At 45.4% G+C, this 15,348-nt stretch overlaps 1 protein-coding gene across 4 annotated transcripts in view; it reads right to left on the bottom strand.

The window, feature by feature from the left end:
• The window catches only part of FGFR3 (fibroblast growth factor receptor 3), a 108,496-nt gene that overhangs the window by 38,940 nt on the left and 54,208 nt on the right, over window positions 1-15,348 (bottom strand). For all 4 annotated transcript variants that reach the window (XM_063924822.1, XM_063924819.1, XM_063924817.1 and 1 more), the window contains exon 5: window positions 4,676-4,845. In XM_063924822.1, the coding sequence (XP_063780892.1) occupies window positions 4,676-4,845 (170 nt within the window). The remainder of the gene's footprint in view (window positions 1-4,675; window positions 4,846-15,348) is intronic.

Below are 15,348 nucleotides of genomic sequence, written 5' to 3' on the forward strand. Positions count from 1 at the left end.
GTGTGCTGAGTGATCTATCAGTGACTGCTCAGCACAGCGCGATGTGTGCTGAGCGTGGGGGGGGGAGGCGGACAGGGGGGTCCGCTCATTTCACCCATCGGTGAAATGAGCGATGTGCTAGATTGAGCCTGCATGCAGGCTAACCTAGCATCGGCAATAGTGACATGCGGGGCCACACATCGCTATCGCTGTGGGGCATACACACGGAGAGATCCGTGCTTAAATTCTAAGCAATCTAGTCAGATTGCTTCGAATTTAAGCATGGATCTCTCAGTGTGTACCCTCCTTAAGTGACACAGCTGTAGCAGGCAGCATTCCAGTAATCACGAATACCCTTTTCACATCTCAAACCCGGCTCTGATCCAGGATTTGAACCCGGCTCCGACCCGGGTAAGAGATGTTCACATCGCAATACTGACCTGGGTTATTCCCGGGTTATTGCAGTGTTGGTGCCTTTTTGCTCAACCCGGGTCACCCATGTTAAAACCAGTGTGATGTCATTTTTAAAGGACTTGATTGGTTCCCAGTTTTCCCAGTCAACTTCTGTGCCCATTTTCAACTTTATTGTGTGTTTACACTTTGGAATATAGAGTCAGATCCATTCCGACATGCATTTGTCGGAATGGATCCGACAACCCCTATTCAAAGAGTGGCCAAATCCGACTGTCGGATTTGGCCGCTGCTGCTCACCCATGTACTGTTCCTCTCTCATCCCGGCTAAGCTGCTCCCGGCACTGCTGCTCTCCCTGGCGCTGCTGCTCTATCACCCCGGATCATCAGCTGAGCAGGGTGGATGGAGGAGGCGGCGGCAAAGAAGTGCTGAACTGGTCCAAATTAAGCTGAACTGGTCCTAAGGAGTGCAGAACTGTGCAGACACGTGTGCTCGCAGTACTGTAAACAAACCTCACCTGACTACAAACAGATAATCAGCGCTATTGCTTCAGGGCCGGGTCGAATGTCCCGGGACTGTACCCTTTAAGAGCAAACTAACCCGGGTCCGACATGTGTACAACACTTCTTTTAACTTGAGAACAAATACCGGGTTGGACGACCCGGGATATTCAACCTGGCGCATTCACACCGCACCTCTACCAGGGTCGACTAAGCAGCAACCTGGGAAAAAGCCGGGTTATTTTGGCGATGTGTAAGGGGTATAAGGGGCAGATGTATTAAGCCTGGAGAAGTGATAAAGCAGTGATAAGTGCAAGGTGATAACACACCAGCCAATCAGATCCCAACTGTCATTTTTCAAACCCGTAATGATTGGCTGGTGCGTTATCACCTTGCACTTATCACTGCTTTATCACTTCTCCAGGCTTAATACATCTGCCCAGTTCCCAAACTACACTGGAAGAATCTCTGGTTCAGTCTTACCATCAGAGACATCACTATAGAACAGATTTTTTTTTCCTGCATACCAAGTGAAAAATAATTATTATATATATTTCCTATAAATTTTACATAAGTCAAAAATTTTACTATTTTTAAAAAAAAAATGTTAAAACAGAAATCCTTGTACAGTAAGGCTGGGTGCACACTGTAGCGATGTCAGGCCGACATGCCGTTTCGTAACGACATACTGCCGCCTGCATCGCTTAGTGTGCACACATGATTACGCGCTAGTATGTGTCGCTGGTTGTCCGTGCTGCACATCAAACCTAACGAAATCGCTAGTGATTCTATGTCTATCGTGCAATGTGTACAGCGAACCGGACGGCAAATAATATGTCGGACCGATTTGATGCCACGTTCATGTCACTCCTAACGACTGTTGCTTTAGTGTGTACAGGAGCAACGATAAACCGCTAGCGACTAAGCATTGCGATATGCTGTTTGGTCGTTAACGAGATTGCAGTGTGGTGCAGATTGCTCAATATACCTTGTTCTAGGCTCCAGGGACATAGTCAAGCTGGAACGATTAGCGGTCGCTCCGGTGTGTACCCTGCATTAAAACGGAAAGTTTTAATGGAATATAGGGGCCCATTTATCAACTAGTGATAAAACTTGTTGCGTATGATAAATGGGGCTACAGCCAATCAGCTCCCAACTGTCATTTTTCAAACACATGACAGGAGCTGAACACATGACAGTTGGCAGCCGATTGGTTGAAGCACCATTTATCATTCACGAGATTTATCACTCATTGATAAATGAGCCCCATATTTTGAATCTTAACTGATACAAGGACACGAAACAAACACAGGAGGACTTATCTCCATTCCGTGTTCATTAACCATTATCACTTGATGGCAGATTTATTAAAACCCTCAAGAGAGAAAGAGATAAAGTGAAGTTGCACAAAGTACAAAAGGACAGTCAGCGGTTGATCGGTTGCTATGGGCAACATTTACACTTGATCTCTCCATGGTTTGATACATGTACCCCTTGACCACGATTAAAAGGTTGATTTGTGTGAACAGGTTGTTTTCCCAGTGTGAATGGACAGGCCTGCTCTAATGCACAGCCTTCCCTGGTGCTTAGCGGACAGGACACACAGATAAGGAGTAGACACTGCTGCACTGCTTATCCTCCGCTCCCTCACTCTCTCCAGCTGATATCCTTTGTCAGAAGAGCCTTTGTCATACATTCCTGTGGCTGAAAGCTTTGGAGATGCAAGTGCGAGAGAGAGACAGAAAATATTCCTGTAGTCCCAGTCATTTAGTCCCATGGCCAGGGCACAGGTCACATGCTCGGGATTAGACGTCTCTGTGGGCACGATGGCTGCCAACCACAGCTCAGACTAACCAAGGGATGAATGTGCTCAGTGTGCAGGGCTTAAGCTATGCACCCACAGGCACTAAAGGTCTGTGATTTCCATGCATGTCTAATGCAGCTTAACCACATACAAATGGGTTTTAAAATAAGAATCAGTGTACTAAATGAGGCCGTACACACTTGTGTTCCTACCTGCGTACAGCTTGGATATACACTACAAACTTACACTCATCTCAATAGGGGGGAAATGTATCAAGCCTTGGAGGGGGATAAAATGTTGAAGTTGGCCAAAAGCAACCGATCAGTTCTATCTATCATTATCTAGAATGCAACAGAGAAATGGTAGCATGAATTTGATTGGTTCCTATGGGAAACACCTCTACTTTTCAACTTTAGAAATGTAAGTAAATCTACCCATCAAACGCTTGATACATCTCCCCCCTGAGGGTGCACTGTAAGGTTAAGCAACAATGACATATTTCCGAGTGCGGAGCGAGACATGCCAGCGAGCTACGGGCAACACCAGTCCTCTGTAGAAAGTTAGACAATACCTCTTTCCTACTAAAGTCCCAGGTCTTACTCAGGATTTGGAACATGGTTCCAAACCAGGTCAGACCCCTTTCCACCATGGTGCTGGGCTATTCCCGGTACGGTGACGTTCAAACTGCAAACGGGTGCAGTGCTGACGCAGGGAGATGACATCATCTCCTTGCGACGGGAAAGCAGCTCTCCTCATGCGGTGAATGGGTCTCGGGTTGGAAAACCTGGGTTAGCGTTTCCACTGCAGCTCACCCGGGTCCTTCCTGTGTAAAACCCTGCTAGGTACCTAGGAAAGATTCCCAGGTGATTGAACTTGGGTGGAGTCGTTTCCCCTGATTAAAATCCTAGGTTGCTGTGCGTTCGTGTGCAATAACCCGGGATTTTCAAGTCAGTGGGAAAGGAGTTTTAATTTCCCTATGTACCGGTCAGCTGTTACAGAGATTCATTGCAACGCAGTCTTCAACTTTGTGCCTCGTACCTCAGATGTCACCAGTCCTAGGTGAATTCATATGGGTTTGTTATAAAAAGCACGCACGTGTTTTGCCAGCATAAAATAGGGTGTGTGACAGTCTGTAAAGATAGACTGAATGCTGATACACGACCTTAACGCTACATCGCCAAAACACACAAAAAAAGCATTTTCATGAGAATGACCAAATATAGTTATTTTATGGAAACATTTTGTATTGCTTCCTCCACCTCTGCTCCAGTATAATTCCCAGCTCCACGCAGTGTCTACACAAGGGATTACGTGGAGTCTGTTGGCACAAGACACAATGCAACCACTTTCGCTATCACGTGTATCATGTGACCAGGCTGTGACCTGAACATTGTGGGGTCGTCGGCTCTCTCATCCCCATGTACCAGAGCAAGGCACGGCAATGCCTCGCAGAGACTTAACATTTTTTTACAGCTTAACGTGTCAATAACATGAGCAAGAAGCCAAAATAGATTATGCACTCTAAAACTGTACAGACGGAGCACTTTTCTCCATTATAAAGTGGCAGGGACTGAGCAATATATATTTTTATATTTGCATTTGCTGTGCAGCAAACATTATACAGCCATTGTTCTCTGTTATCAGCCATTTCAGATACAGGGGTCTATTCATGAAGCAGTGAAAAGTGTGGAGAAGTGAACCAGTGGAGAAATTGCCCATGCCAACCAATCAGTTTTGAAGTAACTTGCATGCTATACAATTGTACGGAGCAGCTGATTGGTTGCCATAGGCAACTTCTCCACAGGCTCACTTCTCCACTCTTTTCACTGCTTCATGAATAGACCCTACAGTGACTGGACTTTCTAAAATGCAGGGAACAATGCTACCACCTAGATTACAGTGTTATCAAGGAATCAAGCTCCTGAATACTGTACGTTAATATATGGCGTCAGTAAAGTGTGCCGTGAAGACAAATTCTACCTTGATGCCCCCAATTCGATGCTCCCCTCTGAATTCTTTTCCATTCTTCAGCCAGTAGATGCTGGGTTGCGGCTTGCCTGCAGCAGGACAGCGGAACCGGACAGTGCTAGCGGCTGGTACTGCTTGGAGCTTCTTCTCCATTTTCTCTGGCTGTGTCCAGTACGGGGGTTCTAGATAAAGAGATAAATGGACATACTTTAAAAATTGCGAGAAAAAGCTGCTGTTCCTGTATATTTGGATGTGGCGTTCGTAGCGCTGTGTAGAAGGAAACAGATTGTTTTAATTGGAGGAAACACCGTGTGGGTTAAGTAATAGGTTCTGTTATTACAGAACGGGGCAGGAATACAATGAAATAGCAGGTATATTTAAAGCAGCAACCCAATATAAGGTTTATAACGGACTGGCGCTTAGATTAAGTGCCAATCTCGCCTGTCCATAAAATCGTAACCTACTACTTAACTCCCTGTGAGGGATATTTATCAAAGCTTAGCGAGAGATATAAAGTACTAACCAATCAGCTTCTGTCAATTTTCAAACGCAGCCTATAAAATGACAGTTAGTAGATGATTGGTTAGTTCTACCTCTCTTCTCCAACCTTTGATACACCTCCCCTCTATATCTTTATTGTTATATTATTAACTGCCCTTAATATTCAACGTAATGCATGACCCTCTCTGCAGATCTGAATCTGTATCATGTTGCCTATCACCCGTATATAGGCCAGGTATCAGAGGCCGGCTGTGAGCGTGAATGAGGCATAAAGTGAGATTTTACAGGTATAACAAATAGGTAATACAAAAAAAACTATGACGTCAGCTCAAACAGTGGCAGCATTAATACCGGAACGTTCCGTAAGTTTATCTTTCAAACAAAGCGGACGACTGTTTTATGCACAGTATAACAGACTTTGGTAACCTAGGCTGATTTGGAAGTAGAAGTCACAACATCCACTGCTAGGCTGTGAATGGTAGGGCATGCTGGAACTTGTAGTGGTTTGCTATGCGAGTTACAGGCTGTATGATTGTTGGGTACATTACCTAATTTCTCAACAAACTACAGGCAAAGGAATATTATGCAAACGTCACAAAGCGACAGATAATTACTGGAATACAAGCGCCTGTATGCAAATTGTATAAACATTTACATTTCAGCGTAATCTGGCCTACGGTATGCATACACTCTGATTGCAACACACATCTAACACTACCCACTGAGCTTATCACTCTTTATTTACCGTGCAGCATGGACACAAACCAACGCCAAAGGACAATATTGGCATAAGGCAGCTAAATTCTCAGATCGATAGCAAGCAAGATGATAAATATTGGAGTTTCGCAAGAACAATGCGTATTATTGACTTAAACCTAAGGCACCATCATCCAATGTACATCCAAGCATACAATGAGCAGGGTACGGGGAATCCACCTTACAGCTCTTTACTACCAAATCACATATAGCATGGGAGACTATTCTAGATCAGGCCTGGACAACTTGTGGCCCTCCGGCTGTTGTGTAACCACACATCCCAGCATGCCTTGCCAGTTTTGCGGCTAGGGCATGCTAAAACCGAGGCAGAGCATGCTGGGACTTGTAGTTTCACAATAGCTGAAGAGACACAGGTTGGCCAGGCCTGTTCTAGATGCTTAACAAGACGTATAATATCAAGAGGGATAATTCTCATTAAAAAGAAACAAAAAATAAATCATTATAATGTGAATAATAAGAATTTACTTACCGATAATTCTATTTCTCATAGTCCGTAGTGGATGCTGGGACTCAGTCAGGACCATGGGGAATAGCGGGCTCCGCAGGAGACAGGGCACATCTAAAAAAGCTTTTAGGTCACATGGTGCGTACTGGCTCCTCCCCCTATGACCCTCCTCCAAGCCTCAGTTAGGTACTGTGCCCGGACGAGCGTACACAATAAGGAAGGATCTTGAATCCCGGGTAAGACTCATACCAGCCACACCAATCACACCGTACAACTTGTGATCTGAACCCAGTTAACAGTATGATAACACAAACGAAGTAGCCTCTGAACAGATGGCTCACAACAACAGTAATAACCCGATTTTTGTAACAACAACTATGTACAAGCATTGCAGACAATCCGCACTTGGGATGGGCGCCCAGCATCCACTACGGACTATGAGAAATAGAATTATCGGTAAGTAAATTCTTATTTTCTCTAACGTCCTAGTGGATGCTGGGACTCCGTCAGGACCATGGGGATTATACCAAAGCTCCCAAACGGGCGGGAGAGTGCGGATGACTCTGCAGCACCGAATGAGAGAACTCCAGGTCCTCTTTAGCCAGAGTATCAAATTTGTAAAATTTTACAAACGTGTTCTCCCCTGACCACGTAGCTGCTCGGCAAAGTTGTAATGCCGAGACTCCTCGGGCAGCCGCCCAGGATGAGCCCACTTTCCTTGTGGAATGGGCCTTTACAGATTTAGGCTGTGGCAGGCCTGCCACAGAATGTGCAAGTTGGATTGTACTACATATCCAACGTGCAATCGTCTGTTTAGACGCAGGAGCACCCAACTTGTTGGGTGCATACAATGTAAACAACGAGTCAGATTTTCTGACTCCAGCTGTCCTTGAAATATATATTTTTAATGCTCTGACAACGTCCAGTAACTTGGAGTCCTCCAAGTCGCTAGTAGCCGCAGGCACCACAATAGGCTGGTTCAAGTGAAATGCCGAAACCACCTTAGGGAGAAATTGAGGACGTGTCCTCAATTCTGCCCTGTCCGAATGGAATATCAGATATGGGCTTTTGTATGACAAAGCTGCCAACTCCGAAACTCTCCTGGCTGAAGCCAGGGCCAACAGCATGGTTACCTTCCATGTAAGGTATTTTAAATCTACCGATTTTAAAGGCTCAAACCAATGAGATTTGAGAAAATTTAGAACCACGTTCAAATCCCACGGTGCCACTGGAGGCACTATTGGGGGTTGTATATGTAGTACACCTTTGACAAAAGTTTGTACTTCAGGCACTGACGCCAATTCCTTCTGGAAGAAAATTGATAAGGCCGAAATTTGAACTTTAATGGACCCCAATTTGAGGCCCATAGACAATCCTGCTTGCAGGAAATGTAAGAATCGACCCAATTGAAATTCTTCCGTTGGAGCCTTCTTGGCCTCACACCACGCAACATAATTTCTCCAAATGCGGTGATAATGTTGTGCGGTCACTTCTTTCTTGGCTTTAATTAAAGTAGGAATAACATCCTCAGGAATGCCCTTCTTTTAGAATCCGGCGTTCAACCGCCATGCCGTCAAACGCAGCCGCGGTAAGTCTTGGAACATACAAGGTCCCTGCTGAAGCAGATCCCTTCTTAGAGGTAGAGGCCACGGATCCTCCGTGAGCATCTCTTGAAGTTCCGGATACCAAGTTCTTCTTGGCCAGTCCGGAGCTACCAGTATTGTTCTTACTCCTCTTTTCCGTATAATTCTCAGTACCTTTGGTATGAGAGGCAGAGGAGGGAACACATACACTGACTGGTACACCCACGGTGTTACCAGAGCGTCCACAGCTATTGCCTGAGGGTCTCTTGACCTGGCGCAATACCTGTCCAATTTTTTGTTGAGGCGAGACGCCATCATGTCCACCTTTGGTTTTTCCCAACGGTTCACAATCATGTGGAAAACTTCTGGATGAAGTCCCCACTCTCCCGGGTGAAGGTCGTGTCTGCTGAGGAAATCTGCTTCCCAGTTGTCCACTCCCGGGATGAACACTGCTGACAGTGCTACGACATGATTCTCCGCCCAGCGCAGAATCCTTGCAGTTTCTGCCATTGCACTCCTGCTTCTCGTGCCGCCTTGTCGGTTTTCGTGGGCGACTGCCGTGATGTTGTCGGACTGGATCAACACCGGCTGACCCTGAAGCAGCGATTTTGCCAGGCTTAGAGCATTGTAGATCGCTCTTAGCTCCAGTATATTTATGTGAAGAGACGTCTCCAGGTTTGACCACACGCCCTGGAAGTTTCTTCCCTTTGTGACTGCTCCCCAACCTCGTAGGCTGGCATCCGTAGTCACCAGGACCCAGTCCTGTATGCCGAATCTGCGGCCCACTAACAGATGGGCAGTCTGCAACCACCACAGGAGAGACAACCTTGTTCTCGGTGACAGTGTTATCCGCTGATGCATGTGCAGATGCGATCCGGACCATTTGTCCAGCAGATCCCACTGAAATGTTCGTGCATGGAATCTGCCGAATGGAATCGCTTCGTACGAAGCCACCATCTTTCCCAGGACTCTTGTGCATTGATGTACTGACACAGTTCCTGGTTGTAGGAGGTTCTTGACAAGTTCGGATAACTCCCTTGCTTTCTCTTCCGGGAGAAATACCTTTTTCTGAACCGTGTCCAGAATCATGCCCAGGAACAGCAGATGTGTTGTCGGGGTCAATTGAGATTTTGGAAGATTTAGAATCCACCCGTGTTGCTGAAGCACTACTTGTGTTAGCGCTACACCGACTTCCAGCTGTTCTCTGGACTTTGCCCTTATCAGGAGATCGTCCAAGTAAGGGATAATTAATACGCCTTTTCTTCGTAGAAGAACCATCATTTCGGTCATTACCTTGGTAAAGACCCGAGGGGCCGTGGACAACCCAAACGGCAGCGTTTGAAACTGATAATGACAGTCTTGTATCACGAACCTGAGATACCCTTGGTGTGAGGGGTAAATCGGGACATGTAGATAAGCATCTTTTATGTCCAAGGACACCATGAAGTCTCCTTCTTCCAGATTCGCTATCACTGCTCTGAGTGACTCCATCTTGAACTTGAATTTCTTTATGTACAGGTTCAAGGATTTCAGATTTAGAATAGGCCTTACCGAACCGTCCGGTTTCGGTACCACAAATAGTGTGGAATAATACCCCTTTCCCTGTTGTAGGAGGGGTACCTTGACTATCACCTGCTGAGAATACAGCTTGTGAATGGCTTCCAAAACCGACGTCCTTTCTGAGGGGGACGTTGGTAAAGCAGACTTTAGGAACCGGCGAGTGGGAGACCTTTCGAACTCCAGCATGTAACCCTGAGATACTATCTGCAGGACCCACGGGTCCACTTGTGAGTGAACCCATTGATTGCTGAAAATCTTGAGTCGACCCCCCACCGTTCCTGAGTCCGCTTGTAAAGCCCCAGCGTCATGCTGATGGCTTTGTAGAAGCCGGGGCGGGCTTCTGTTCCTGGGCAGGGGCTGCTTGCTGCCCTTTCTTACCCTTTCCTCTGCCTCGCGGCAGATAAGACTGTCCTTTTGGTCGCTTTTTATAGGAGCGAAAGGACTGCGGCTGAAAAGACGGTGTCTTTTTCTGTTGGGAGGGGGTCTGAGGTAAAAAAGTGGATTTGCCGGCAGTTGCCGTGGCCACCAGGTCCGAAAGACCGACCCCAAACAATTCCTCTCCTTTATATGGCAATACTTCCATATGCCTCTTGGAATCCGCATCACCTGACCACTGTCGCGTCCATAAACTTCTTCTGGCAGATATGGACATCGCGCTTACTCTTGATGCTAGAGTACAAACATCCCTCTGAGCATCTCGCATATAAAGGAAAGCATCCTTTAATTGCTCTAGAGTCAATAAAATACTGTCCCTATCCAGGGTATCAATATTTTCAGTCAGAGAATCCAACCACACTACCCCAGCACTGCACATCCAGGCTGAGGCTATTGCCGGTCGCAGTATAACACCAGTATGTGTGTATATACTCTTCAGTGTAGTTTCCAGCCTCCTATCTGCTGGATCCTTGAGGGCGGCCGTATCAGGAGACGGCAACGCCACTTGCTTTGATAAACGTGTGAGCGCCTTATCCACCCTAGGGGGTGTTTCCCAGCGCGCCCTAACCTCTGGTGGGAAAGGGTATAATGCCAATAACTTCTTGGAAATTAGCAGTTTTCTATCGGGGTTAACCCACGCTTCATCACACACGTCATTCAATTCCTCTGATTCTGGAAAAAATACAGGTAGTTTTTTCACCCCCCACATAATACCCCTTTTTGAGGTACCAGCAGTATCAGAGATCTGCAAAGCCTCCTTCATTGCCGTGATCATATAACGTGTGGCCCTATTGGAAAATACGTTTGTTTCTTCACCGTCGACACTAGATTCATCTGTGTCGGTACCCGTGTCGACTGACTGAGGTAAAGGACGTTTTACAGCCCCTGACGGTGTCTGAGACGCCTGAACCGGTACTTTCTAAACAGCTCTTTAGGAGAGCCACCTAGATTGCACCCTCTCGGACGGGCACAAAAACCTAACTGAGGCTTGGAGGAGGGTCATAGGGGGAGGAGCCAGTACGCACCATGTGACCTAAAAGCTTTTTTAGATGTGCCCTGTCTCCTGCGGAGCCCGCTATTCCCCATGGTCCTGACGGAGTCCCAGCATCCACTAGGACGTTAGAGAAATTATATTATTATTATTTAATAAGTCATTTAGAGGGATTATGAGGGTGCAGCTCAGTTTCGCAGCAAGTGGTAACAAGTCCGAAGCCGGAAAACCAGGTCCAAATCCTTGGTGAGCTACCTTTACACCTGGGCAATATTCTATGAACGCACGAAGCCACTACAGATAGGACAGTATCAACCATGACAACACGTAAGAGCATACCAGCTAAGAAATCGTTAATTTTTACCATTTATATAGCGCACACATATGCCGCAGCGTTTTTGCAGAGAAGTCTTAGAGATTGATGCTCGTGTCCTCCCTGCATATACGCAATAAGTCTTTTATTGTTCTGCAAGTGGCTACAATGAACTGCAGACCTGTCGTTATCAGCCCACATCATAGCGGCTTGTCACACACTGCAATTTTAACACCTCCACCTCAGACGAGGAAGTCAGGGGATATGAGAATTGATTTCCTGACAGGTACACATACAGAGACTGTGCATGATCCCAGCACTGTCAGACAACAATAACCTACCAAAGTTCATCCGATAGCAGCTGCGTCAGTAGCCGACTAGTCACCGGAATACACAAGGAAATAAAGTGAGTGCATTATGGTGTCTAATGTGTCTGCCTTGTAATTATTACCCAGGACAATAAGCTTAGGTTAGGAGTACTACTAGGGACCGATACTGCCAGGACAATGCAGCACTATCAACAGGGAAATCACAGACAGGGGGAGATTTATCAAAACTTGGAGAGAGAGGTAAAGTGCCAACCAACCGGCTCCTAACTGCCATTTTTCAAACACAGTCTGTGAGATGACAGTTAGGAGCTGATTGGTTGGCACTTTACCATTGTCCAAGCTTTGATAACTCTAACAATCATTTCAAATGTATAATGGGTTTTATGTGCTGAGAAAACCGGGACAAAAACAAGTCAAGATGAACTTGTCCACAACTAACAAAGAAAACACATTGAACAGCACTACTGCTGCTATATAACGGCAAGGCAAGGAGATCGTGTTTTGGCTCCGAAATTAAATCGCACACGTTTTAGATTAAAAAAAAACCCATGGAGATGCCTGGGATTCTGTCAGTACAACCCATTGCCCTTTTCAAGCTAAAATAGACTAGAAAACGACTATACCACATAATCAGACATACTATATATATATATAACATTGTCACAGCCAGAGGTCATTAAATAACATGAAATGCCTTTTAAAACTAAATTTGTCACAGTGGCACCCGTACTCAGAACTTCTTCCGAGTCGGGTGGTCGTGACTTGGTGCTATGCCAATTATCCTAACAATAAAATAGATCGGTCTGCTACCACCAAAGGTTTCAGGGATCCTCCCACAGCGCCATTCTGTTACGCTCACAGTATATACGCTTTAAAGATCAGAAACATGGGGGGTAATTCTTAGTTGATCGCAGCAGCAAGTTTGTTAGCAATTGGGCAAAACCATGTGCACTGCAGGGGGGGGCAGATATAACATTTGCAGAGAGAGTTAGATTTGGGTGGGTTATGTTGTTTCTGTGCAGGGTAAATACTGGCTGCTTTATTTTTACACTGCAATTTAGATTTCAGTTTGAATACACCCCTCCCAAATCTAACTCTCTCTGCACATGTTACATCTGTCCCCCCTGCAGTGCACATGGTTTTGCCCAACTGCTAACAAATTTGCTGCTGCGATTAACTCAGAATTAGGCCCATGGGCTGTAGGTTAAGAACACAGAATATCAGAACGAGAACTTATATTTTAATTTCAAGAACAACTTCAGAACTTACAGTTACAAAAAAAAGCATTAAGGATTATTAGAATTTAAAATACACCAGGTTATAGACTATTTCAGAAAATAAAAAAAGGAATACGTTCAGAAAACAAGGTTGATTACATCTGCCTAAATTCCTGCCGTGGAGAAGATCACAAAACATAGCTTGGTGCACCCTTTAGTCATAGCTGACTTCTCCTCAACTAGATGCCTTTAGAACTATAAAAATAAATACATCTATTTATCTATTTCTCTCTCTCTGGCAGTGCATGTGGCACGATCATAAATGTCCAATGTTATCAGCTACATCACTAGATAAATTCCATAAAACTAGAACTGTCCACATGCCTCATGAGAATGGGTTTACAGATCAGCTAGCAGTAAAATGACGGGCCTTACACAAAGAAGGACCGCATAAAATCTGATTAACGAGCCATTTCATATTCCTTGAAGTTGAAACCAGCAAGGGGGGCACATTCTGTGATGTCTGCCATATCACTGGTCTCTAGTTGGCTCACGTGGCACCGCAAACACAAAGGTCAAGCCCCCTTTCACACGACTGTGAGGAGTTCCAAAATGGGATTTTAAAACATTGGGAGGTATGCAATTATCAGACCTATCGGACGTGCTGGATTTTGTGCATCCGACAGACCGATAATTACTAATCGGTCACTGCGATACAATGTTCAATTACCGGCCCAATCCGATGATTATCAGCTGATCGTGCCGATAACTGAAGAGTGTATGCCCAGCTAGTCAGGGCTGGATCTAATAAAAAATAATGAAACACAACTTCCGGCACCTCCAACAGATCCGATAATTTGTGAGCTGCAAGTCGGACACATTGGGCAGGGCAATGTATGTAGTGCCCCGGGTCGGAACTGGGAAAGGTCTCCTCCCCAGAGGAAACTAGATATCGTGCCCTGATGTCTCACAGTGTGGCCACAATATCTGCTGGGTTCAATCTGTCAGATAAAATGTCTGTAGCAATAGGCTATAGGAGCTGGGGCCGCATAGTGCAGTTATTGAGCAGCGACACAGCCTATTGCACCGATGTATGATCCCCTCCCCCACAACTGTGTGTGTGTGTGTGTGTGTGTGTGTGTGTGTGTGTGTGTGTGTGTGTGTGTGTGTGTGTTAATCAATGACACACACAATCTTATTGCTCTTAGAGGGGTCAGAATCCATTAAAAACAGACATGAGGTTGATTAAAACCTTATATTGATCAGGTGTAATTTGCACACTGAAAACAAGAAAAAGCTAAAAACAAAATAAAAACAGAAAACTAAATAAAAGTGGTCAATATACAACTAAGTATGTGTCAGCTAAAAAAAAAAAAAAAAACCAGCAGCAAAAGTCAAGCCAATAACGCAGCTTCTTGGCCACCGTAAAGCTTGCATCTAGATTTAAAAAATAAATAAAAAACACAAATAAAAATCCCTTCTAATGCCAATGGTAATAAGCAGATGCTTTGGCAGAATTGTTTTATTTCCCTCCAGAGATCCAGACAGGCAGCGACAGGCCAAAAGCGGGTCCCTGCTGAACCCTTGCTAACTTTTACTATTTCACTGCTACAATTTAGAAAGTAATTGTCTGTCAACGCCAGGAAACACTGCCAAATCTGTCCACGTGAAGCAAACGCGGTTCTCCAGAATGACAGTAATGGTTTTCTTTGTGCTCACATATCACACAGGACGAGTTCCTTAACTTCATCTCCGAAGACCAGCAAATCACAGAGAACGACTGTGCTGGGAGCAGACTCGGGATTATCCTCTGCTGATGGATACGAGTGCATCGGCTATGGCAGGGTGACAAATAAGCAGCTCATATGGATCACCCTACCCAGAGTGCCGTTCACCAGGCCCCCGACGATTGTCGGCTTCTGGTTGTCCTTCATTCTCATGCCTCCTACTCTGCAGCCATATTGAATAATAACGTCTGAGTTCTCAGTTTTTAAACGAATTACAGTCTTATGCCATTTCCAACTGTCACTCGAAGCTTTAGGGAAATCTAAAATCCCTGGAGAAAGAGTGCGCGCGAGTGCACCAATGTGTTTGTTTGCAGTTTTAAAAGGTAGTGAAGGCTCCTTGCCAAATACCTTTGGAAAGCACAGTGTAATTGTACATCAAGCCCAACAGGAATTGGCAGAGGAAATCAGAATGCATTATAGCTTCTCAGCTTTGGTTGGCTAGAATCCCCTTGTGAATGCGCTCACCTGTGAACACTAAGCACAGGTGCAGCTCCACGGAATTCAGAAGTGCGTGGTGCAGGCAAGGTCAGCGGAGGCCTAAGCCCAGCGATCTGCCATCAATAAATTACGCAGATAAGAGACAACCGTAGGGAAAGGTATCAATCATATGGGGGGGGATGTAGAAAGTAGTAAAATAATAATATTATCCTTTCTTTTTAAGGCACCACAAAGATTTATGGAGGGTGTGGTATGTGATGTCAACATCCAGAATACTGACATGGTTATTTTGCTGACAGCATGTCGCTA

The sequence above is a fragment of the Pseudophryne corroboree genome, chromosome 1 (genome assembly GCF_028390025.1).
Source record: "Pseudophryne corroboree isolate aPseCor3 chromosome 1, aPseCor3.hap2, whole genome shotgun sequence".
Lineage (NCBI taxonomy): Eukaryota > Metazoa > Chordata > Amphibia > Anura > Myobatrachidae > Pseudophryne > Pseudophryne corroboree.